The sequence below is a fragment of the Phacochoerus africanus genome, chromosome 9, assembly GCF_016906955.1.
Source record: "Phacochoerus africanus isolate WHEZ1 chromosome 9, ROS_Pafr_v1, whole genome shotgun sequence".
NCBI lineage: Eukaryota > Metazoa > Chordata > Mammalia > Artiodactyla > Suidae > Phacochoerus > Phacochoerus africanus.
In genome coordinates, this window is record NC_062552.1 from 36,450,700 (window position 1) to 36,476,736 (window position 26,037).

The 26,037-nt window shown below is 51.8% G+C and overlaps 1 protein-coding gene across 5 annotated transcripts in view; it reads left to right on the plus strand.

The window, feature by feature from the left end:
- DAAM2 (dishevelled associated activator of morphogenesis 2) overlaps window positions 1-26,037 on the plus strand; it is a 127,167-nt gene that overhangs the window by 62,246 nt on the left and 38,884 nt on the right. For all 5 annotated transcript variants that reach the window (XM_047797061.1, XM_047797064.1, XM_047797065.1 and 2 more), the window contains exons 2-5: window positions 13,260-13,485; window positions 20,464-20,553; window positions 24,799-24,873; window positions 25,276-25,370. In XM_047797061.1, coding sequence (XP_047653017.1) covers window positions 13,318-13,485; window positions 20,464-20,553; window positions 24,799-24,873; window positions 25,276-25,370 — 428 coding nt within the window. In that variant the 5' untranslated portion in view covers window positions 13,260-13,317. The remainder of the gene's footprint in view (window positions 1-13,259; window positions 13,486-20,463; window positions 20,554-24,798; window positions 24,874-25,275; window positions 25,371-26,037) is intronic.

Here is a 26,037-nt window from a genome sequence, read left to right on the forward strand (position 1 = left end):
TCTGCACTTGGTTGGTGTGGGGTTTGGGGGCCCCCCCAAGTGGCCAGACCTAGAAATTGGAGCGGGTGGCCTGGGCACGCTGAGGGACGCTGAACCTAGGAACGCAGCATCAGGTGCCCCTAGAATCGTTACCTGAAGGGCTGTCTGCAGAATGGTGGAGGGGGGAGAGGGGAACACGAGAGGTTAGCACTGGTCTCCACCTGAGATCCTGTGGGGCCAGAGCAGGTGTGGAGCTTGGTGTTTGAAACACATGCACTCGAGACATTTGGGGACCATGGTGGCAAGAAGCGTTAACAGGACAGCCTATTCCAGAGGGAAGAAAAGGAACAAGGGAAGGGGTTCCTCGCTTGGCAGACTCTCGCTCCCTGAGGGCAGGAGCTGCGTCTGTGTAGTTTGCCCTGCAATCCCCAGCCCTGCGAGCCTGCCAGGCATAGACAGTGCGCTGAAAACAGGGGAGGTGGAAGGAATGAACAATTGAATGGAGGATTGAAGGATGAACTAATGGGAGCCCAGGGGATAGGATTCCATTCAACCAGCACCATTTAGCATCTCGTGTATTCTGTGGCACGGAGCCCAGTGTTCAGTGTGGAGGCAGCTCTGGAGAGCACAGGATTTGACCTCCTCATCTACAGACAAGGCTCAGAGCAATGACACCCTCTCGCCCGGTCTCGTCCAGGTAGCCTGCTGGACCAGAGTTGGGACTCAGCCTCGAGCCTCCGTATTTTTAGCCTAGGGTTTATCTTCTTCTTTTAAAAATAACATTATTGTTTCTGATGAAAATAATACATGGTCATTGTTTGGAAAATTTGGAAAAATCCTGGAAAGGATAAGAAAAATAACCCTAAACTCTAGCAACCCAAAGATAATTACTTCAAGCTGTCATTCGTGTGTATGTGTGTGTAGATATATTACTATATCTATTATCTATCTAATCCTTATGATTTAATATCTTGGCTGTTTTCAGTCTGTTATAGTATTAGTAAACCTTGGATGGGTATCCGGCTCTAAATCTTTGATAGCATCTCTGATTACCTCCCAGCGCTCATTCCGCTATATGATGCTCCCTTTAAACACTTTGTATGCGCAGAGAACTCAGGGTAGAATGGGACCCGAACTGGGTAGTTCTGCAGACATCCCCGGATCCAAGTATCTGTACCTTATAGCCACACTGTATTAGGTCTATTTGATGGGCCACCGCCCTTCCCACCAAGTTGAACTCTTGTTTATCATTGTATTTTTTCCAGCTCTTAGCAAGGTGCTTAGTTGCTCAACAAATATTTGTTAGAATGAATGGACGGATGGATGGATGGAATTGTATGAACAAGAGTGAGGGGTAGGTGAGGGCTCACCCTGGGTCACCCTTTGCAAACACCTGTCTTATGGGAGTCAGCTCAGCTCCCCCTCCCCCAGCCCCTGCCCTCCGGAATGTACCTGCGGACCAGGGTTTATGTCCTGCCAGGCCCCAAGGTACACACAGGGCCTTTTCTGGTGTGGGTGCAAGATGCTCAGAGGGGCTTGCAAGACTTTGAGGAGGGCACCATGTCTGGGGAAGACTGGGCCCAGGGTCCAGAGTGGGGCAAAGGACCAGCGGGGGGGTCCCAGGCCAGGTTGCCATGGCAGGACCTCAAGGTCTGGCCTTCCTGAGGGACAGATGCCTTTGTCTGGGACCCCAGGAAGCCTGGTGAAGAGGGTGGTGCTTCTCCTAGCCCTGGACGGCTGGGGTAATGTGACTTCTCAGCTCTGGGGACCCTTGGGTGGGAGACCGGGCAGGAGGAAGGGGGCGCTGTTTCCCCTGCAGCCCTACACCCATTAGTGTGGTCTGGGGGGCGGGGCAGGGGCGTGGCTGGCTTCCCGGAAGCAGAAGGGGGTGGGGCAACAGGTTGTCACAAGCAGGGTGGTTTCCCTTTGGCCCGGAGCCCCAGACCTCTGGCTCTAATGGGCGGCAGAGGTTTGGGTGTTGAAATTCCTTCTTCTCCTTCACTTCACAGCTGTTGCCCAGAGAGCCCCCACCCCCGGCACCGCCTCCCATCCTCAGCCCAAGCCCCTGCTCTCTGCCCAGCCCGTGTCCTGCCAAAGCTCCCTGGTCCACTTACACGCGTGCAGGTGCGCACACCCCTCGTGACGTCCCTGCCCTCTGTCCCCTCCTCTTCTTCTGGCAGCTCAGGTTCTCTTTAGCTCCTCCGCAGACAGAGCTGCTTCCGGTCTGTCTCTCCTGTTGCCCCGACACGGTGCCGCCACTAGCCACTAGCATTCACCAAATCTTTACTATTAGCCAATCAACTGCTCAGCCAATGAACCACCCATCCTTTTTTTTTTTTTTTTTTTGGTCTTTTCTAGGGCCACACCCGGGGCATATGGAGGTTCCCAGGGGTCTAATACGAGCTGTAGCTACAGACATACAACCACGGAAACCCCGGATCCTTAACCCACTGAGCGAGGCCAGGGATGGAACCGGCAACCTCATGGTTCCCAGTCGGGTTTGTTAACCACTGCGCCCCGACGGGAACATGAACCACCCATCCTTAAGCTGCCACCTCCACCTCCTCCTTGTAATCTCCCTACCCCCCCCCCCCGGCTTTTCAAGGGCTGCCTTTATCTCGTCCCCATCTTGTTTCCCACAGCCCTCTGAGCCCTGCTTCCAGCCTAAAACCACTGCCCTTAGCCCCGCACTCACCTTGATGCCAGGTCCTCACTCTGGCACACCGCTGTCATGAGTAGGTTTCTTGGACCCTCTCTCTGGCACGGGTCAGCCTCTTTCCTCTGAGACCCAGCTTGGATGCCATGTTCTCTGGTGAATGTTCCAGGTCACCCCAGCTGGCCAGCGGCCGCTCCCCACTCTCTGCAGTCCCAGGGCCTGAGCTTCACCTCCCTCCCTTGCATTTGCTGGGTCAGACACTCGCCTCCCTAACAACACAGTCAACTCGGTGATGAGAGGATGTTTTGCTTTTTTTTTTTTTCGGCTGTGCCCATGGCATGCAAAAGTTCCCGGGCCAGGGATCAAACCCACACCACAGCAGTCGACAACACCAGATCCTTAACCCACTGAGCCACAAGGGAACTCTGAGGATAGGATTTAAAGTTTGGCTCATTTAAAACCACTTGGGGGATGAATGGAGGGTAAATGAATGAGTGAATGAATAGCGAGCAAATGAATGCACACTTGACAGTGACTCTGGAGAGCTACTATCTGCTTGTTTTCTGTCCTCGTGAGACAAAGAAACCTATATTCTCTTTATCATTTCCCCGAATGAGAACACTGATGGGAAAATCCACAACTTCCACACTCGCCCCCAAGTCAGAGAAATGTCACTTGGGGGACTTTTTTCAGTTTCCATTTCCCAGCATGACACCCCTTTTCCTTCTTCTCCCACCCCACGGCCTGCACTGGGGGGACTCTGGGGCTGCGAGAGTTGACTTTTGCTTTCTTGCGTTTCCCAGAGCAGAGGGGGAAACCATCATTTAGGCAGCTGCTAAAAATAGCTCCCCTAGTCCTGGAAAGAGAGCTTGCTTATTTTCGAAAGTGCCCCCTCCCCCTCCCCAGCACTGCCCGCGGCTGGGGACACAAGTCAGATTGTTCTGAGTACCATCCTGAGGCCCACAGGGAAGTCACGACTGGGCTGGCCACCACATGGCCATCTGGGAGTTGGGCCCGCAGAGAGGTGGGGACATGGGGGGCTTCCTGCTCTCCGTTCTTTGTCCTAATCAGAGCCGGCTCTCACTCCCAGCAGCTTCCTAGCACCCAGCGGGAGCGCAATGGTAGAGGTGGGGTCTGGAGGTCCGATTGGAGTCAGGCTCACATCTTACATCTTTTTTTTTTTTTTTTCTTTCTCCTTTTTTGGCCGCCTCCTGGCATCTGGAGTTCCTGAGCCAGGGATCAGATCGGAGCTGCAGTTCTCCACCTACACTGCAGCTGTGGCAACACTGGATCCTTTAACCCACTGCGCCGGGCTGGGGATTGAACCTGCGTCCTGGTGCTGCAGAGACGCCAAAGAGCCCCACTGCATCACAGCAGGAACTCTCACACTTTCCATCTTTCTGGGCCTCACATTTCCCCATCTGTAAAGGGGGTGAGCAGGGCAGTGAGTGTATTTACCCTGCAGGAGTGTGGTGGAAGTTTGAGATAAACTTTTGAACATGCTAGGTGCTCAAAAAACAACCACCATAACTTTATTATGATTAGAATCCCTAGCTTCTAGAGCATGGTACTCCCGTTTCAGTATGTAAGACAGGACGCGTGATGAACCAGCATGCTCTGCTGAGTTGAACTGTAAGAACCTGATGACTTTGTAGATTAAAAAGAATTGAACAGCGTCAGCTACAGATGATTTGACCTAATAACACAGCAATCCATCAACTTTCTATAAAGGGCCAGGTAGGAAATATTCTTGGCTTTGTGGCTCTAGGGTCCCTGTCACGTGAAGCAGCCATAGATGATGAATGGGTAGGTCTAGCTGTGCCTTAATCAGAGTGTATTTACAAACACAGGCTGCTGGCTGGATGTGACGCCTGTGATATTTGCCAGCCCCTGTAATAATATTTAAGAGTCACTCACATAGAGAGCTGACAGTCCACATTCAGGTTTCTTCGTAATTATAAGGGTTGTTTATCTATATAGCTATTGATAATGTTGGCTAGTCCTTGACACTGTTCTAGGTACTTTACAAATATTAACTAATTTAATCCACCTGACAACCCTACAAAGTATGTCCTATTGTTATCTCCCCCATTTTATGGATAAGGAAACTGAGGCTCAGAGAGGCTAAGTAATGTGTCTGAAGTCACACAGAGAGGCTGGCAGTGGAACAGAACCCAGCCAAGTTTGTGGGGTAGGGTTGGATATCGGCAACTCGGGCAGCTTCAGGGCGGAAGCAGGGTAGAGAGTGTTGTGGGGGTCCCAGGCCTGTTTGCTCTCCTCCAGGCATGAGGAGAGGGTTTTCAGGGGCTTGAAGAGGGATCAGGCATGGTGTAGGTGGACACAGGGAGACGGAAAGTATAGCTTGGGATGGAAAAGCATAGACCCTTCCTTGGGAAACCAAGTCCTGGGAAAGCAGGGCCTGGGGCCATTTCACAGGTGCCGCCCAGTGGCCCAGGAAGGGGCGGTATGTAGGGAAGGCCGCTCCTTCCTGGGAAACAGGACATCGTTTACCTTCCCTATGGCTCAGGCAGCAGCTCTGGGGAACTCTGGGTCCCATCCACCCACCCACTGGACCTGGTGGGGAGAGGAGAGCAAAGGAGCAGGCTCCCCAGGATGCCTGGGCTCTGCCATCCAGTCGACTCCCCGTCGACTCCCTTTCTTTGTCTGTTAGTGTAGCCACAACGCGGTTCAGGACCCTGGCCTCATGCACGCTCAGCCATATCTGGCTCCGTGCCTTTGCTTCCGCTGTTCCCTTGCTCGGAATGCCTTTCCCCACCTCCCGCACCCTTCCTTAAGTCTCTCACCTCTTTCAAGACTAGCTCAATGCTGCCTTCTCTTGGAAGCCTGTCCTGACTTCCTCTTCCCCTCCCCCCAGGCTGGACCAGGTCCCCTCTCTCAGTCTCTCTCACCCCACCCTCTGTGTCGTCACTTCCTTGACTCCCTTGCCCCGACCCCGGCTCTCCCCCTCGACAGAGACCATGCCTTGTTTACTCCCGAGTCTTCATCACGTGCGTCAGTGTCCAGCACATGGGCGAGAAGCTGGTTAAAAGCACGTGTGTTCAAGGGCACCACCACTGTCCTCAGAACCCAGCCCCTCACCCCCAGGATGTGGTTGCTGGGCAAGTGGCCTGACCTTTCAGAGACTTAAAGCAATCATCAGGTAGAAGGGCTGGTCGTGCTGTTGGAGGGCTGGGGGCAATACGTGAGCTAAAACACAAAACTGTCAGCACGGGAGTTCCCATTGTGGCTCGGTGGGTTAAGAACACGACCTAGCGTCCATGAGGATACAGGTTCAATCCCTGGCCTCGCTCAGTGGGTTAAGAATCTGGTGTTGCCGTGAGCTGCTACATAGGTCACAGATGTGGCTTGGATCTGGTGTTGCTGTGGTGTAGGCTGGCAGCTGCAGCTCCAATTCGACCCCTAGCCTGGGAACTTCCATTTGCCACAGGTGCAGCCCTAAAAAGAATAAAAGAAAAAGCTGTCAGCACAGTGCCCAGCTCCTTGTTGGCACTTGGAAGGTGGCCAAGGAGAGATGCCATAGCACATCCCTGCCCTGTCACCCCCATGCATGGAGCTCCAAGAGAAGGAACTTGAACATCCCAAAGTCACAGCATTGGTTCCAAGAGCTTTGATGCTGCGACAAGAACCATGAACTTGGAGGCTGTGTCTCTTAGCACCTTCACATGATCAGCCGTGTTACAGCTTTAAAGCCCCAGTCTCATCATCTGTAAGGGGGGATGGTAGTAATAACCGCCTGGCAAGGTCACTGTGACGCTGACATGAGATTACAGAGCTGTGAAAATAGGTGGCCCAGCCCATAGGAAATGCTCAATCATGATTTTTTTTTTCTTTTTAGGGCCACACCCATGGCATATGGAAGTTCCCAGGCTAGGGGTCGAATCAGAGCTATAGCTGCCGACCTACAAAAGTCATGTGTTTGAATCCTAGCTGTCCAATCACTAGCTGTGTGACTCTAGGCAAGTTACTTAACGTCTCTGAACCATAGGGTTTTGGTTTTGATTTTGGTTTTTCTTCTTCTTTTTCTTTTTACCGCCACACCTGTGTGGCATGTGGAAGTTCCCAGACTAGGGGTCAAATTGGAGCTATAGCTACTGGCCTACACCATAGCCAGGGCAACACCAGATCCAAGCCACATCTGCGAATTTTGCCACAGCTTGAGGCAACACTGGATCCATAACCCACTGAGCAAGGCCAGGGATCAAACTTGCTTCCTCAGAGACAATGTCGGGTCCTTAACCTGCTGAGCCATAGCGGGAACTTCAGGGTTTTTCTTGTTTTTTTTTTTTTTTTTTCAAATAACTTCTTTAAAGTGATGCCTTCCATCTTAGAGTGTTCTTATGGGACTGAGAGGCAGCTATAGCCTGGTGTCTGGCAAGTACCAAAGTCTCAAGTACTAATGCTGCTCTGCTTTTACTTAAGAGGCAGGAGTAAGCACTAATGATACCGGGCTGCTCAAGTTTTAATTAGTATAAAAACTGGTGTGTCGAGGGGGGTGTAGGGGTCGGGGTTGAGGATCAAGGGTCAGGGTTTTCATCTTTACAGACCAGATAGGAGTTCTGAACTCAAGTGCTAGGAAGTGCTTCCAGGCTTGGGGTGAGATGTGGAGGCTGGTGGGAGAGAGCCCAGTGCAGACCGAGAAGAGCCCCTGCCAGGTTCTTGGGAAGGAGATTGAGCCAGGCAGTGTGGACGGGCAGGGCTGAAGGGGTCCGAGGAGGTCTTCCGTCGAAACGAACCCTGACATGGCATAGGGAGGAAACTAAGGCCCGGAAAGGATGGTCTTGTGGCCCCCAACCCTCAGCTGCCCCATGACTTAGCCCCTGGTTAAGGTTAAGGATGTGTCACGCGGGAGGCTGTGACAGTGAAGTTTGACTGCACCCAGAGCCCTGGGGGAAGACCCTGGGGGGGGGTGTCAAAGCAGGGCTGATTGGTGGTGACCTGGTGGCTTGGTGTCATAAGCCAGTTGGTCTGTGTTTAGGGACTGGCAGTCCTCGTCCCCCCAGGGTGAAGGGGTGGGGGGCAGCCAGGGAATGGAGGGCACGGAGGTGCTGGTGTTGGGATGTTTCCTTGGAGAGAAATGTTGGGGAAAGTGGGCAGGTTCAATTTCTGGGCCCAAGTTCAAGTCCGCTGGGCTTTGTTCTGTCATTGCTTCCTGTCTTTCCATATTACTTCTCGGTTCTCCTCTGATGGGGGGGCGGGGGGCAGGGATCCTCCATTGCTTCTCTTCGTAAAGGGGTTTTGCAGAAATGAATCACTCTGGCCACCTCCACCTTTCCACTCCCTGCCCAGGCTCAGTGGCCCGGGTTTACCTTTCCAACTAGAGGCAGCTCAGAGCCTGAGGAGAAGCTCTGCTCCTCTGGCCCAGACTTCCCAGTTGCCAAAGGCAAAGATAGGTGGCTTCGTAAATCTGGCTGAGCAAGTTCCGACAACGCCAGACCTCGGCAGCCCCATCTGCGCCCAGAGAAGGCTCACCGCTCAGGGCCTGCGCAGGGCAGTTCTCATCCTGCCGGTGATCATGGCAGGGAAGCCAGAGCGGCAGTGCTGGCCTTCTTGAGTGAATGCCCAGGGTGCTCTAGGCTGCTTGCTGACATCAGACCGTTTGCTCTTCGCTGACACCCGGTAAGGAATGTGGAAGATGCTGTTATGACCTTGGCGTCCCAGAGGAGGAACCTGAGGTTCTCAGAGGTTAAGACCTCAGGCTCAGGGTCCCCCAGATAGGAAGGCAAAGCCTTCTGTCTGACTTCACAGTCTCTGCTGGAGGGAAGGAGGTGCTAGAGCAGAGATGGGAGAGAAACTGGGGCCGTGAGAGATGGAAGCAGTTCCTTCTCCTGGTGGAGGAGAAGCAGGCTGCCTTTGGGGGTTCCCAGACCCTCTCCTGATCTCGAGGGGAACTTAGAGATTGGTACACATTCTAAACTGAGCTCTAGAGCCTGGTCCTAGAGAAACTGGGGCCGTGAGAGATGGAAGCAGTTCCTTCTCCTGGTGGAGGAGAAGCAGGCTGCCTTTGGGGGTTCCCAGACCCTCTCCTGATCTCGAGGGGAACTTAGAGATTGGTACACATTCTAAACTGAGCTCTAGAGCCTGGTCCTCGCTAACGGAGGAAGGCTGCTGGGGGGCTGGGGCAGATTGGGAGGGGGCATTGATGTATGAAGACGGGCTCTGGTGAGGCAGTGACCAGACCACAGCCTAAACGCTGGAGTCCTGGCTTTCAATCCCAGCTCTGTCCCTGTAGCCATGTGATCTCAGATACGACATTTTCTTCCTTGGACTTCAATTTTCTGATCTCTGCCTCGAAGCTAGATGCTTTCCAGCTGAGAGCCTGTGTTTGTTGTTGTTTGTCTTTTCAGGGCCACACTCATGGCATATGAAGGTTCCCAGGCTAGAGGTCAAATCAGAGTTGTAGCCACCGGCCTACATCAGAGCCACAACAACTCCAGATCTGAGCCACGTCTGCGACCTACACCACAGCTCATTGCAACACCAGATCCTTAACCCACTGAGCAGGGCCAGGGATTGAACCTGCAACCTCATGAATACTAGTCAGGTTCGTGACCACTGAACCATGACGTGAACTCCATGGGTCTGTGGTTTTAGTCTTGGATGTGCAGAAGGGCCCTGAGAAGGGGAGGAAAGAACAGAGTTAAGAGGGGGTCCTGGGGAGCAGGGCATCCTCAGGAACATAAACATGCCCAGGAGCTGTCGAGCCGACCGCCCTTAAAAGGGCAAATATGCAGCGCTCCACCGGGCCCTGCTCTGCAGGGACTGGACGGCACTTCCTGTGTGGAGGGTCTGGGTCTGCTTCCTCCTTCCTCCCCCTCCTGCTGCCGCTCTGCCTCACTCCCTGAACTCAGGGGAGACTTTGGAAAGATTTAAGAAAGATTTAAGGACAGGTATGGCAGGGCGCCAGCCAATCAGAGCAGTCACAGCTGTGAACAGCTGGGGTAAGACTAACAGGGTGCGCCAGCTGTATGCCAGCCCTGCTCCCACCCCAGACTCCCCCCCTCCCCACCCCCGCCCCGGAAAGCCGGGCTCAGGAGCCGAAGGGCGACGAAGGACAGAAGGGAGAGGAGGGAGTGAAGAAGCCACAGGTCGAGGAAGTGAAGGCAGCCCATCCCTCCCTAGAATCCCGTCCACCCAGCCTCGCCAGTGCCTCTAGGATCTGCCTTCCTGTGCTTTGTGCCCGGAACCAAGCAGCCTTGCCCTCCAGCCATATCTAGGAGGCTGATGAAACAAAGGGGACCTGGTCTGGACTCTGTATCCTCAGTCCAAACTGACAACGGGCAGGGGACCCAGGGTCGTCCCCTATCTGCCTGCAGAATTAGTGTTTTACTGAGCCTGACAATCAGGGGCCAGGGCTTTGTCCCCTGCTTGGCCGTTGGTCATTGCGTGCCCTGGAAAGCCTCAGCACCTCCCTTGCTCCCTTGAGTTCCTCAGCCGCTGCCTATTTCGGGTCTTTCCAGCATAAACGAGGCTTCTGCATCAGCCTACAGGCTGTTTCCTCCACCCCCAGCCTTGAGACTGTCCCCTTGTTCCCTGCAAGGGTTCCTGATGGCTTAACTGCTAGGAATCAGGTTTCAACCAAGATCTCTTGACTGATTGTTAAAGACCCCTCTTTTCCTTTTCCATGAGTACAGGTTGTTTCCAAATTGACCAAGAAATATTGAGCACCTACTAAGCAAAAGCCATCTTATTAGCCATAAAAATGGGGGGGGGGGGTGTCAAAGAAGCAGGAGGCAGGGCCCCTGCCCTCAAGCTTCACTGTAGCTATGGAGAGCCAGTATTTACATACAATGGCCAATAATACAAGGCAATCTCAGATAGTGTGTTATTTGAGGTGCTCCTGGGTCAGTTAAACAGTTTGTCATAAAGCTTAGAATGCCCTTGTGGCTTATCCAGTTAAAGATCTGACTTTGTTACTGCTGTGACTCTGGTTACTGCTGTGGTGTGGGTTCGATCCTTGGCCCGGGAACTTTCACATGCTGCAGATGTGGCTGGGGGGAAAAAAAAGGAAAGATTAAGTGGAGCCTGTAAAATACTCTTGAATGATGATTAAATGCATCATGACCTCTATGAGAGACCAGTTCAGGTGTCTAAGTGATTAGCTGGATTGTTAGCACTTAGGAACTAAAGCAGTGCTCTCCTTGGGTTCACTAGGAACAAGTTATGCCACATTTATCTCTTTTTTTTTTTTTTTTTTTGTCTCTTTAGGGCCCCACCCGAGGCATAGGAAAGTTCCCCACCCGCAGCATAGGCTAGGGGTTGAATCAGAACTGCAGCTGCCAGCCTGTACCACAGCCACAGCAGCGCCAGATCTGAGCCACGTCTGCAACCTAAACCTTAGCTCATGGCAGTGCTAGATCCTTAACCCATTGAGTGAGGCCAGGGATCGAACCCAGGTCCTGATGGATACTAGTCGGGCTGGTTACTGCTAAGCCAAGATGGGACCTCCCACATTTTTATCTTTTTTTTTTTTTTTTTTTTTTTTAAATAAGGAAGACCTTGGACTTGGCATATTTGGAGATCCACAAGGACTCAGGAAACACTCTCCTGTGGTAACTTTAAGAAAAGAGGGCTAGATAACTGCATGGGTTCATGAGTTCAGAGCTGGTCAAAGGGCCGTCCCCGGAGACTGTTAGTGACCAGTTGTTTGGTGTTCCCAGGCGAGGTAGCTATGTCCTCCGGGCCTGTCTGTGTCCTTGCTGTGGTGAACGTTTTTAGCAATGATGTAAGTCAAGACCCTGGAGACATTCTGATCATTCTGTTAGTGACCCACTTCTAGGAGAAACAGCTAAGAGTCAAGACTCAAAAAATACCTTGACCCCTTTGGGTATAGACCCCAAAGCACTGAAAGCGGGTACATATTTGTACATGTTCACAGCAGCAGCATTTTTCACGGTAGCCACAAGGAAGAAGACCCCAAGTGTGTGCCCGCAGATGAGTGGATAAACCCAAAGTGGTGTATCCATGCGATGGCGTAGTAATCCACCTAAAACGGAGGGAAATTCTGCTACAACCTGTATGAACCTCTGGAACAGTAGGCTAAGTGAAATGAGCCAGACCCAAAAGGACATGTGCCATCTGATTCCACTCATGTGAGATACCTTAGATGCATAGAGACAGAAAGTAGAGTGGTGGTGGCCAGGGGCTGGGAGAGAGAGAAATGGCAAGTTACTGTTTAATGGGGGCAGAGTTTCTGTTTTGCAAGACTGAAGAATTCTGGAAATGGATGGTGGTGATAGTTGCACAATAATGTGAATATATTTAATGCCACTGAACTATACACATAAAAATGGTAAAATGGTAAGTTTTATGTTATAGGAATCTTACTACAATTAAAAACATTCGTGGAGTTCCTGCTGTGGTGCAGTGGGTTAAGAATCTGACTGCAGCGGATCAGGTGGCTGAGGAGGCATAGGTTTGATCCCCAGCCCAGGGCAGTGGGTTAAAGGATCCTGTGTAGCCGCAGCTGCCACATAGGTCACTGTTGCCGCTCAGGTTCAATCCTGGGAACTTCTGCAGGCTGTGTGTGCGGCCATAAAAAAAAAAAAAAAAAAACTTGACCCCCAAACCTGTGATGTCATATGCAATAGGGATAAAGGCAAAATCTTATGTCCAAAAAATTAAGATATACAAGTGTGAGGAGAAGATGGCTGGGCAACAGCGTGATGGATAAGCAATGGCCTTGCTGCTGAGCCAGCCCAGATCTGAAAACATGTGCAGGAACCATTGGTCAGGGATGGTTTGGCCCTTTCAGGAAGCCTGTGTGCGGATAACTGGGGCTGAATCTACCTGGAAGCCACATGGCGTCAATGACAAGGGCCAGTGTTCTTCCTCCTGCTCGTCACCATAGAACTAGGCTCTTCCAGTGGCAAACCAAAGCTTTAACCCTTTCTGTTCCAGTGCCCACCCAACTGTTGTGGGGGCGTCTCTCAGTTCTGGCCTCTGGCCATGGTGGTGTCCTCTGTTCTTGGTCAGGACGGAAAGCACATTTGACCAGGTCTCCTTCACTCTCCTGGTTGAGCTGCATCCCAAGAACCAGTCCCATTTCCTGACCCAGAGTCCACGCTAGTGACTCCCTCTGTCTAGAAAGGCAGGTCACCCTGGCCCTATTGATAGTTTACATCCATCCAGCTGCTCCTGGGAGAACACTGCCAGCCTTCCATCCTTGGCTCCCACAGAGGCTCCCACTCCCGGAGGCAGGCTGTGTAACTAGCTCCACGTCTCCCCTGCCGGCCTACTTCACCCCTTCCCTCCCATGGGATGACACCTCTAAACCGGTGTCCCCAGACCCTGGAATGAACCAAGGGAGAACTTGAGCCCTGCTGGAAACCTGCCTGCAAGAGGACAGGGACTAGGACTCCCATCTGTCCAGGCATCGAGAGGGTGGCACGAGGACCAGCTCTGGCCTCCGAGAAGTCCCAGCCCTCTTCTTTCCTCTCGGGGCCCGAAGGAGATTCTGGAAATATCTGTGGGAGAGGAAAGAGGTCTTGGCTGTTGGGTTGAGGGCTTCTGACAGTCGAGCCAAGAAGCTGCGGTGGCAGAGGGACCACATCCCTGGCTACCTGGCTGCCGTGCCTGACCACCCCCTGCTCTCTGTCCTACCCAGGTCACCATGAGGACCTAGGGCATCTGCCGGCGGCCCGTCCCCCTGGCCTGCAGTGACCATGGCCCCCCGCAAGAGGAGCCGCCATGGCCTGGGCTTCCTGTGCTGCTTTGGGGGCAGCGACCTCCCCGAGATCAACCTCCGGGACACCCACCCTCTGCAGTACATGGAGTTCTCCGGTCCCATCCCGAACCCGGAGGAGCTTAACGTCCGCTTCGCAGAGCTGGTGGTGAGTGAGGGGCAGGGGAGGGAGGGCGGGGACAAGGGGGGAAGGGGATGCCTGGAGCAGGCAGAGCGAGGCAGAGGCCAGGGGGACCCGTGCCGGGGGCCGGGGTGGGAGAAGCAGGGTTGCTTGCTGGGGTGGACTCCATGAAACACGTCCCCAGAGGAGTGGACCTACCTCCCATTTCCACCCGATTCTAGGCCTCACGGGGCAGCAGTGGATCCCCTTTCTCCTCATCCCTCCTTTTTCTTTCTGTCTTATGCTGGCCAGGCTATGGCCTTATTCTTTTTCAGCTTTTTGGTATGTAGGGAAAACGTGAGTTCCCACTTTCCTGAGATAGTGCCGGTTCATGCCTGTGGCCCCAGGGTGATGACTGATATTAATCTGAGAATTTTCATGGTCATCCTAATGAAAGGAGCAGGTCTAGGCTTTTGCGAAACAAGGCCGTGAGGAGCCGCTGAGAACATCAGAGCATTTCATGCCTTTTTTTTCTCCTGCTCACTGACTGGACTGTCCCTGGATCCTTTGATCTCAGATACAGGAAGAGGAGACCGGGGGGTGGGGGGTATTCTGTAGGTAGATGCTGGGTACCCAGAACAGGCACCAAATGACAAGAAATAAGGAGCTAGAGATGCCTGTGTGCTGGCTTGGGTCTGGGATGGTGACTTCCTGCAACTATAGCCTGGGCAGATGGCAGCGCTGCTGTTGACCCAGGCAGCAGCTCCCCCTGATTCTGGTGCCCATTCAGACCCGACCAGCCGCCCTAGGCCTTTGTGGGGACCCTTGTGTGAGAAGCGTCACACTCTGACCACAAAGAGACAGGATGGGGAGGACACGTGATTGCTGCCTTTGGAGGTCTGATGCTGAGACAAAGCCTGCAGACCAAAGAAGTCCCCAACCTGGGCTGTAGGACCTGAACCCTGGGGCATAGAGCCATAAGCCCAAGGTCATCTGCTACTAGCTCTTGGCCCCTCACTCTCATAGTTGACACGTAGAGAAACAAGGCAGTGTGCTGGGGGATGCGGTTTCAGTCCTGGATTCGGTAATGGATGCATCTGATTAAGGAGACCCAGCTCTTCAAACAGGACCAGTGTAAGATGAGGCCATGCTCGTTAAGTGAAAAAGTGACCTGACCCACCTTTCTCATCACCTCAAGTTCAGGAAAACTCATTGTCCTGAGTTACTTTTATTTTTTTACTTTTTTCCTTTTTGTCTTTTTCTAGGGTCACACCCGAGGCATATGGAGGTTCCCAGGCTAGGGTTGAATCGGCGCTTTAGCTGTCAGCCTACAGCTCGGATCCACAGCCATGCAGGATCCGAGCTGCATCTGCGACCTACACCACAGCTCACAGCAACACCGGATCCTTAACCCACTGAGCAAGGCCAGGGATGGAACCCGCAACCTCATGGTTCCTAGTCAGATATGTTAACCACTGAGCCATGATGGGAACTCCTCATTGTCCTGATTTAGACCCTTCCTCAGGTTGGGGGCCAGGGTGGGAGAGAATAAAGTGTTTGCTTGTGTAGAGCAATATTGGGACCTGATCTCTGTTAGGCCTGCTAAGGTCTGTTTTTCACTCAGAATACTGCTGACACCAAATCCATGGGTTTTCTGTACCAAGCAAGTCTCCAGTTTTCTATGGATACCAACCGGGTGTCCTATGATTTAACTCAATTCTGACCCTTACTGCCCCAAACTAGTGCAGACCCCACAGGTGCACTAGACTGCCCCCTGCTTCAGATGCCCATCACAGGGAGCAGGTTCCAGGTCACCCACACTTCTGTCCCATGTCGCTGCAAATCAGGGGTTCCTGGGATTCCGCTCCTTGGGTTTGATGATTTGCTCGGCTAGCTCACCGAACCCAGGGATACACTTTATGTACTATAATCAGTTTATCGTGAAGGACATAAAGAGCACAAGTGAACAGCCAGACAAAGACCTGCTTGGGGAGGGCCCCAAAGGGTAAGACTCCTGTACCCAGCACAGACGCATCTGTCCCTGTGGAGGTTGGGGTGCAGCACCCTCCCAGCATTTAGATACATTCACCCACCAGGAAGCTCCCTGAGCCTTGCCATTTCGGGGCTTTTAAGGTGGTTTCTAGAGTTCCTGTTGTGGCTCAGCAGGCTAAGAACCAAACGTAGTGTCCCTAAGGATGAGGGTTCAATCCCTGACCTCACTCAGTGGCTTGAGGATCTGGCATCGTCGTGAGCTGTAGCATAGGTTGCAGATGCAGCTCTGATCTGTCTTTGCCAGGGCCATGGTGTAGGCCGGCAGCTGCAGCTTCAATTCGACCCCTATGCTGCAGGTGCAGCCATTAAAAGAAAGAAAAAAAAGTGGTTTTGGCATGATAGATTTTTAACTGCATCTCCAGCCCCTCTCCTCTCCCCAGGGTTTGGGATGTGGGGCTGAAAGTTCTAGGCTTCTAATCAAGGCTTTATCCTTCTGGTAACCAGTCTCCACCTTGAAGCCATCTAGGGTCCAGCAACAGTCACTTTGCTAGAAGGAAATTCACTGGAAGAAAATTCCAGGGTATTAAGGATGTAGGAGCTCTGTGTCGGGAACAAAAGATAGTCCTATCACTTCGATCCTTTACGATATTCCCAGGGATGCAGGGGCGCTATGATAGGAACTGGGAACAAGGATCAAAAAAACCTATCTCTCTACTGGAGTTCCCACTGGGGCTCGGTGGGTTACAAACCCAACCTAGTGTCCATGAGGATGTGGGGTTCAATCCCTGGCCTCACTCAGTGGGTTAAGATCTGGCATTGCCAGGAGCTGTGGGTGCAGCTCATAGATGTGGCTGGGATACGGCATTGCTGTGCTTGTGGCAAAGACTGGCAGTTGCAGCTCCAATTCAACCCCTGGCCTGGGAATTCCATATGCTGCAGGTACAGCCTTAAAAACAAAATATATGCACACAAACACATGAATACATATATATTTCTTACGTTATCACAGGCAGGATTTGTTGAGTGGGATGCATGAGTTTGGAAAGAAGGACATGACCAGACGTTCCTTCCTTTGGCCTTTTTAGTCTATAAGCATTTCTTGAGCATTTCAAGTGGGCAGGGGTTTTGTTTTGGGTTTGGTTTGTTTGTTTGTTTACAAGATACTTTGGCAAAAGCAAGGATGAGTCAGACAAGTCGTCTTGCTAGGACACTAGCATGAGGTATTGATCGAACAAATGAAAAGTATTTCTTGAGAGATTGCTGTGTGCTGGGCCCCGGGGGGCTGCCAGGGGATTTAGTGAGTCACCAGCAGGTACCATCTGCCCCCCCATCCCTGGCCCCAAATGGGAAACTCTAATGGGAAAACCAATCTTGAACAGTAGTGCCAAGTGGGGTGAGTGTTTGAGGGGCTGTGGGAATGTCTAGGAGGGAGCTTTATTTTAGCCTGGGGGTCATGGTGGCTCCTCTGAAACAGTGAAACTTCTACCAAGATCTGAAAGCAGAGTGATGGCTGGATGAGTGAGTAATGCCATGGAGTTCCCCCCCACACACACTCTCAGAAGAAGCAGCATGTGTGAAAGTCTCCTTGGGAAAGAGCTGGGTCCTTGGGGTTGGTGGCGGGGGATGCCATCGCCATGAGATAACCAGGGAGTCTGGATGTGATCCTAGGGGTGATGGGAAGCCACTGAGGAGGTTAAGAAGGGGTATGAGGTGGTCCAATCTACTTTCTGAATTCAGGGTACTCTGAATTGGAGAAAAGTCCTGTGTAGACCCTCAGGGGGTTCTTGGAGCAACCCAGGCGAGAGAGAGTGGTGGCTTAGACTAAAGTGTTGGCAGTGAGGATGGGGAGAAGTAGACAGAATCAAGAACTGTTGAGGAGGAAGTACCATAGGATTTGTTGGGATTGATGAATGAGAAGGAATCAGGGGCCACTGGGTTTGTTACATGAGGAAGTGGGTGGATGTTGGGGCCCCAGGATGGGATATGCCAGCGGAGACCCAGGCTCAGGGGACAGGAATGATGAGCTCAGTTTGCATGTTTTCTCTGTACATCACTTTTCTCACCTGTAAGATGGGCTGTAGCAAGTTTAACGAGTGAACATGAAGCACTTAGAACAGTGCCAGGTACAGAGTGACACTCCGTACCTGCGGGAGTTACCTGGAGAATGTTAAGTCGATCGGTACGGGAGGTAGTTGGGCGCCGGGAGCCTGGTGGGCTGGAGGTACAGGTTTGAGAGCTTAGGATAATCACTGAGTCCTTGGGAATGGCCGAGGGCTTCACCTGGGGACACATGGAGGGAGGAGAGAAGAGGACCCAGGATGGGATCTCAGCATCTGATGGTAGGAGAAGGGAGGAGAAGCCAAGGCATCCCAAGAGGAACAGAGCAAAGCAGGAGGGACCGTCTGAGAGTGTAGTTGTCCAGGAAAAGGAAGAGAGACTCAGTAAAGAGGGAATGTGATCCCTGGCCCTGCTCAGTGGGTTAAGGATCCTGTGTTGCTGTGAGCTGTGGGTGTAGGTCAGACTCAGCTTGGATCCTGCATTGCTGTGACTGTGGTGTAGGCCATCAGCTGCAGCTCCAATTTGACCCCTAGCCTGGGCACTTCCATGTACCTTGGGTGTGGCCCTAGAAAAGACCAAAAAAAAAAGTGAGGAGTTTCCACTGTGGCACAATGGGACCAGTGGTGTTTCTGCAGTGCCAGGAAGCAGATTCGATCCCCAGCCCAGCACAGGGGGTTAAAGGATCCAGCATTGCTGCAGTTGCAGCATTGCAGCTGTGGCTCAGATCTGATCCCTGGCCCCAGGAATTCCATATGCTTCAGGGTGACCAAAAACCAAAAAAAAAAAAAAAAAAGTTCTGCATAGTCATAGGCTGCCTGGGCAGAACCAAATCACCAGGACATGTCTTTTGATTAGTGATAGAGAGCACTGGTGAGGAAAGAAGCAGAACACGGGGTGAACATAATTGCTCTGGAGTTCGGGAAGGGAGAGGTCTTCTTACCTGGGAGGGGCTGGGGAAGGCTTGCCGGTGGAGGCCAGCTTTGGGCTTGGGAATTAGATCCAGGTCCATGGCGAGGGCAGGCCAGGGAGCCGGAACCCACTGTGTAAGCAAAAGTAGAAGAGATTCAGTCTCTGCTGGGAAGCGGCAGATGCACGTAACTCTTTTTTTCTTTTATTTCTGATTCTGACCCCGGAAAGGAAAGACTTCAGAAACTTCAAGCAGAGTCTGGGAATCTTGACTAAGGACATTCCTGGGATACAGAGAGAATGGTTCTAGGGAAAACCTTTCTTTAGCATTAGATCTGCAGGAGTCTTTCATTCCAAAGGCAGGTGAACCAATGGACATTGTTTCAAATTCTTCTTGTGTGTCCTTTCCAGGGTGGCAGCCACTGGTCACATTGCTGACACTTGAAACATGGCTGTGATGGGAAATCCACACCAGATTTCGCTGACATGACTTTATTTGAAAAAAAGAATGTAAAATAGCTCATTGATCATTTTTTTACATGTTGATTACATGTTGAAATGTCCATATTTTAGATATTTGGAATTAAATGAGTGTATCATTAAAATTATGTTCAACTAGTTCTTAATTTTTTATTTTATTTAAAAATGTTTATTTTTTGGGGGGGGTGTGCACCTGCAGCATGTCGAAGTTCCCAGGCCAGGGATCGAACCTGCACAATAGTAGGAACCAAGAGAACCCCTCTTCTTAATTTTTTTTTTGTCTTTTTAGGGCCGTACCTGAAGCATATAGAGGTTCCCAGGCTAAGGGTCCAATCGGAGCAGTAGTCGCTGGCCTACACCACAGCCACAGCAACACTGGATCCTTAACTCACTGAGCAAAGCCAGGGATCGAACCCACGTCCTCAGGTTCCTTAACTGCTGAGCCATGACGGGAACTCCATCTCTTCTTAACTTTTTAATGTGACTGGAAATTTTTAAAAAATACATGTGGCTCACATTAGATTTCCACTGGACAGTTCTGATCTATGTGAAGGAAAGGCTTAAATGTTCTCACTGAATAAAGGGAAGAATATTGATATTTAAGACCCTTACAATTTCTTAGATATTACTTTCATTATTTATCATTTTTGAAAATATAAAGATTAGTAATATGCTTTTTTTGGTCTTTAAGTTTTGCTTTTATTAAAAAAGCTTTATAAGAATTGAGTTGAAAGTACATTATGTTCGCATTTCTCATTAATGGTTTTCTTTTTCGATGAGCCCCATGAATCATGGATGAAGAATTTTCAATAAGAGAGCTTTTGAGGGGCCGTTCAGCCCAGTCAAACCTATAAAATCATCCCAAACTACCTATAGAGTTACCCTAATTTTGATGATGTCAGAAACCCCCAGTCCTACTCCTGGGGGAGCATGCACTGCTGCTGGCACCCAGGCTTGTGTGTACACAGCCTTAGCTCGGTGGTGGTGTGGGTGGAGGGCTGCCTCTTGGCAGGCACACCTCCGTGGGAAGCAGACCAGTGCCTTCCGTGGCATGGTGTGCTCTCCTTGAGATGCCCAGCTCCTCATCATGACCCGGTCTCCTCAGGACCCATGCTGAGGCTGGGGGAGCCAGGGACTCTCTCGGGGAGAGACTCGAAGGGCACAGAGCCTTGAAGGATGGGAGCAAAGACCTAACGGGTCTCTCTCGACTGACTTCTTTCTCGGTCAGATCTCGATTGATGGCGTTGATACGCTTCAGGAGAACGAGGGGAGAAAGAAACTCTGGGCGAGAGAGTTAAAAGCTGCAGAGCAAAGAAGGAGATGGGCAGGGAACAGAGGGGGTCCCGGCTGGAGGAGGAGGGGCCGGGGGCGGGGACGGGAGATGAGGGAAGGTTGGCTGGAAGCCCCACCCATGGGTTTGGGGTTGATGCAAGGGGGCGGGGCATGGAGCTGTGTATCGATAAAAAGTCCCTATCATACCTTTGAGACTCTTAGGGAGGGAATTTGGGGGAATTGTAATTTCCTGTATGGCTGAATAGTCCACTGTCGACCATCTCTGGGTTTCAGAGGTACTTCTTCTTGTCTTTGCAGGATGAATTGGATCTCACCGACAAGAACCGGGAGGCTGTGTTTGCACTGCCCCCCGAGAAGAAATGGCAGATCTACTGCAGCAAGAAGAAGGTGCCCTCTCTCTCCCCTTCTGCTGCCACCTCAGGGTCTGCTGCACTGGGCAGCTTCAGTGCTCCCTCATTCGTTTAACAAGTTTTTTTTGGTTTTTTTAGGTTGCTTTATTTTTATTACCTTTTAAAATGATTTTTATTTTTTCCATTATAGCTGGTTTACAGTGTCCTGTCAGTTTTCTGCTGTACAGCAGGGTGACCCAGTCACACATACATGTATACGTTCTTTTTTCCCATATTATCATGCTCCATCATAAGTGACTAGATATAGTTCCTAGTGCTATACAGCAGGATCTCATTGCTTATCTATTCCAAAGGCAATAGTTTGCGTCTGTTAATTTGGGGTTAATAGATGCAAATGAGTATTTCTTATACACCTGCGCTGCTCTAGGTGTTGTGGGAATGATTGTGACCACCTGGGGGCAGAATTAATCCCTGCTCTCATGGAGCTTACATTCAGGGAAATAGGATTCCTTTTTTCCCCCAATCCTGTGAGCAGGTGTCCCCTGGGTTGCAGAAGAGGTGCAAGAGGGCAAGTCCTGTTTCCCTTCTTGTGTCCGTGCTGGTGCGTGGAGGGTGTGCCACCCTGGCTTACGTGGGGGCAGCTCTGTTGTGAGGACTCGGTTTGGGGGAAGTGAGTGGTCCCTTCTGGTCTTTACCCACCCCTCAGGCTCAGCCTCACTGGGCAGCCTGCATGTCAGGGTCACATGTTAGTCTCTGCTTTGCCCACCCTTCCCTCCAGCTCACCTTCGTTAAAAGATGTCAGAGCATGTGGGAGTTCCTGTGGCGGCTCAGCAGTAAAGAACCCAACTAGTATCCATGAGGACGAGGGTTCAATCCCTGGCCTCGCTCAGGGGGTTAAGGATCCAGCGTTGCAGTGAGTTGTGTTGTGGGTCGGAGATGTGGCTCAGATCTGGCCTTGCTGTGGCTATGGTGTAGGCCCAGCAGCTGCAGCTCCTGTTCAGTCCCTAGCCCGAGAACTTCCATATGCTGCGGGTGTGGCGCTAAAAAGACAAAAAAAAAAAGAAAGAAAAAAGATGTCAGAGTAGAGTATCCTGTAGGTGCTTAATAAATGCTCCCTACGCATACCCTGTGCATTGGTCCTCCACAGCAGGGTGCGCCCAGCTGCAGTCAGGGCTTACTTTTTGTCTCCTCCCCTCTGCTTTCACAGCGGCTGTGCCTACTCTCTTCCTCCATCTCTGGGTCTCTTCCCTTCATCTCTCTCTCCCTGTGTCTCTCTTGCCTCCCTTCAATTTTAGCCCATTTCCTTCACTCCCTTTTTCTTTCTTGGCCCACTTCCCCCCTCACCCTTCCACCCTCCCATTTTTCAGGCTTGCAGTTTGTTCTCTTGAGCTCAGAGTCCAGGCGTCTGGGAGTTAGGACCTGGCTATTCCCACACCTGAGGCTCAGACGCCGCCCTCCTGGGAGGAGGCAGGCGGGTCTGGGACGGTTTGGGGCTGTTTGTCCTTCACGCTGCCCACAGTCCATTCTTGGCTTCTTTTCCTACTCTTCTCACTCAGGGTCTTTGTTCCAGCCCTGGCTCCATACAGGGCCAGACCCACCTTAGAGAAGTGGGAGATTGGAGTGAGACACTATGCTAGAGGCCAAGTGCAGTCCTTTATCCCACATTTGGAAGCCAGGAAGGCCTGCAGAGGCAACACCACCAGCCCGTTATGACAAGGGCGTCCACTGACGCTGGAACACAGGCCTGCCAGAGGCCGAGAACCCCGAAGAGATGCAAGGGCTTCACACACTGCAAGCCACTGTCTAGTATACACACCCTGCATTTATTGAGCGCCTGTGAAATACGGTGCTCTGTGTCCAGGAGTCTCATTGTGAGAAAGCAGGTCTCAAATAAAGCTCCAGTCATGAACGGAAGGGAGGGAGGCGAACATTGATGTCGGGAACAATTCACCGAATCTCGTGATTCTCTGCTTTCTAAGCTGATTTCCACGCGAGGGCCCCAAACTTAATCCCTTATGCAGCCAAAATGAGGAAAGGGTTGAAATGGCCAGACTTCTCCACCTTCCAGACTAAACTGTGTGTCCTCCCTCAACTCACCCTCACTCAGCCTTCTCTTTCCACGTGGTACCACTTCTGTCTGTGACCCCCTCCCCCGTCTTGGCCTCAGGCACCCTGAGAGGTGGCCTGGTCCTCTCAGACACCACCCCATGAGCCATCTGTGTTAGCTGTCCCCCACCCCAGATTGCTAGGATCCACAGCCGACAGTCCTGGCACTGGGCACCCTGCTCTGGCATCAGCCTGTTGCGTGGCAAGCAGACACGAAGGCTTTTTGCTCAGTGCTTTCAGGGCTCAGTGACTGACGTGATAGGTGCTCATTAAATGCACATGGACCGGCTCACTGGGGAGCCAGTGAAGGCAAGAAAGTATGTGTTTTATGATATATTGGGTTTTTCTTCTGTGATCCTCTAGCACGTGGGGGCGTTGGCCATGCAGACATAACATATGTAGCCACGTGAAATCTCAAAGACCCAATCGAGGCACATTTCTCACTCATCTAAAATTTGGATTTTTTTTGTCTTTTGTCTTTTTAGGGCCACATCCATGGCATATGGAGGTTCCCAGGCTAGGGGTTGAATTGGAGCTTTAGCTGCTGGCCTACACCACAGCCACAGCAACGCAGGATCCGAGCCGCATCTGCGACCCACACCACAGCTCACCATAGCTCACGGCAATACCAGATCCTTAACCCACTGAGTGAGGCCGGGGATCGAACACGCATCCTCAGGGATCCTAGTTGGGTTTGTTAACCACTGAGCCATGATGGGAACTCCCTAAAATTTGGATATTTTTGCAACAAAATCAGGAAGCCACAGTGGATGGGCTTGAGGGATGCAGGGCCAAGTCCAGGCCAGCTGGCTGGCAGATGGGTTTATCAGGAGGTAGACTTTCATGCCAATTCAAAGCAGGAAATTGGCAGAAAGTAGATGAGGGGAGCATCCACATGGGCCAGGGCCAGGGCCCGGAAGGAGCAATGTGTGCGAAAGGCCCAGAAGCAGATCCATTGGCTGGAGGAAAGGCTGGATCTTCAATCAGAATCAGTGCTTAGGAGTTCCTGTCATGGCGCAGTGGTTAACGAATCCGACTAGGAACCATGAGGTTGCGGGTTCGATCCCTGCCCTTGCTCAGTGGGTTAATGATCCGGCGTTGCCGTGAGCTGTGGTGTAGGTTGCAGACGCGGCTCGGATCCCACATTGCTGTGGCTCTGGCCTAGGCTGGCAGCTACAGCTCCGATTAGACCCCTAGCCTGGGAACCTCCATATGCTGCGGGAGTGGCCAAGGAATGGCAAAAAGACAAAAAAAAAAAAAAAAGAGTCAGTGCTTAGCCAGCTCCCATCCTCCTGCCTGCGCCTGGGGCAGAGCTGAGGCTTTCTCTTGGGAACTGAGGGCCAGCCCTGATCTGGGCTCCACCTCCCAGCTGCTCAGACCCCTCCTCCTTCCTAAACCCAGGGCCTGGGGAATGTCCCTTTCCCTCTTTTTGGCAAAGTTACAATTTATTGAGCACCTACCATGCGTCAGGCGCTGCCCCAAATGCTTCTATCAACCAGTGCTTCTCAAACTGTCTGAAAGACCAAGTTTTCAAATATCCAAACTATCACAGACCAATAATTGTGTAAAATACAATGAGAATGATATTGTCGGAAAAATGAAATTTGATAAAGCAGATATACAGAATATAAGCACAATTATCATTAGATTCAACAGACACAAAATTATATTTTATTAAAACAAATATAACAGGGAAAAACAAATTAATTGTACGTGTTGTTCCTTGAAAGTACTGGGAGTTCCCATTGTTGCTCAGCAGGTAACCTGACTAGTATCCGTGAGGTTGCAGATTTGATCCGTGGTCTCGCTCAGTGGATTAAGGATCCTCCGGAGTTGCTGTGGTGTAGGCCGGCAGCTGCAGCTCCAATTTGACTCCTAGCCTAGGAACTTCCATGTGCTGCAGGTGCAGCCCTAACAAAGAAAAAAAAAAAGTTTATACCTCCATGGTTCCTGCCCATGGTCATCGGCTGGTCCTGAGTTTCGATGTTTGTTTGTGATCTGCGTCCTACCCAGGAAGAAGCAGAACCCTGGGGACATTTTTTAACTTCTTCAAAGTCACCCTGTCAAGGCTGGCAGGGAGATGAATCTGTCTGCTGACAGGAGATGAAACTCAGGGTCATGACCGTGGGCCTGTCTGGCCAGGTGGTCCATACACCCCTTCTTCTTCTTGTTCCAGGAGCAGGAGGACCCCAACAAGCTGGCGACCAGCTGGCCTGACTATTACATCGACCGCATCAACTCCATGGCTGCGGTGAGCCCCACGCCTCTCCTGGCCCGGCCCCATCTGGAAAGGCCATAGGGAGAGTGGTCCTTGTCTACCCTGCTCGCTGGCGATCAGCAGCTTTCCACGGATTCTCTAAGATTTTATCAGGATCCCTGCCTCCCCTGTGTGATGTTAAAGCCCCCCTTACCGTGTAAACACTTCTTAGCCAAGTGTCCATCACACAGGCTGGGCTCATCATTCTCTCCACTTTACAGATGAGCAAAGCGAAGTCCGGACCTGGAACCCAGGCCTTTTCAGAGCCTGACACGCTGTCTTAGTAAACTGTTCCCGGAGGCGCCAGTGGCCCCTGGGTCACATCCAGGCCAGGGGTTCAGGGAGCGGGGAGATGGGCAGCCCAGCGTGACCTGTGCACCCTTCTCCCGACCTCAGATGCAGAGTCTGTACGCCTTTGATGAGGAGGAGACGGAGATGAGAAACCAAGTGGTGGAAGACCTGAAGACTGCCCTCCGGACACAGCCCATGAGGTGACTCACGGCGCGTGCCCTTCCCTCGCCTCCTTCCACCCAGGGGTCCCTCGACTTCCTTAAGCTTCCCGCAGAGCTCTGCTCCCATCCCGCCCCTTGGCCGACTCCACTCTCCAGCACTGCTCAGAATTCACATCCCAGCTGCCAGAGGCTGCACAGGTGGGGGGGGAGGGTAGGTGAACACGGGAAGATGGGGTACCAGGTCCTCAAGGGCTATCTGAAAAAACTCTGAAGGCAGGTGCCTATTTTACTGAGAAGACAGAACAGGAGGGAGAGTGGGCACCTGCACAGGTGAGCAAGAAAAAGCTCTGAGCACAAAGGGCCCAGCGGAGGGTGCGTGTGGGAGGGAGATACTCCAGCCACTGGGGGGCGATGTGATGTCTGTGGCTGAGATTTCCTTCATCTAGTGTGGCAGCCGCGCAGGCGGGGAAGAGGGGATGGATGGCTCAAGGGCTGAAAGGCGCCTCTCCCTGCTTCCCAGGCCACGTCATGTAAGGGTCCAAAAGGGCCAAGAGCCACAGGCTCCTCTGTGTCTGGCAACCGGCTCGTGGGAGCCAACTGCTAAATTCTCAGCAGCTTTTGCAAGCTGGTTGTTAAACATAACTATGTTTGAAATGTAGATTATATAAACTCATGATTAAATGCACGATAGCAAAACCCAGAGTGA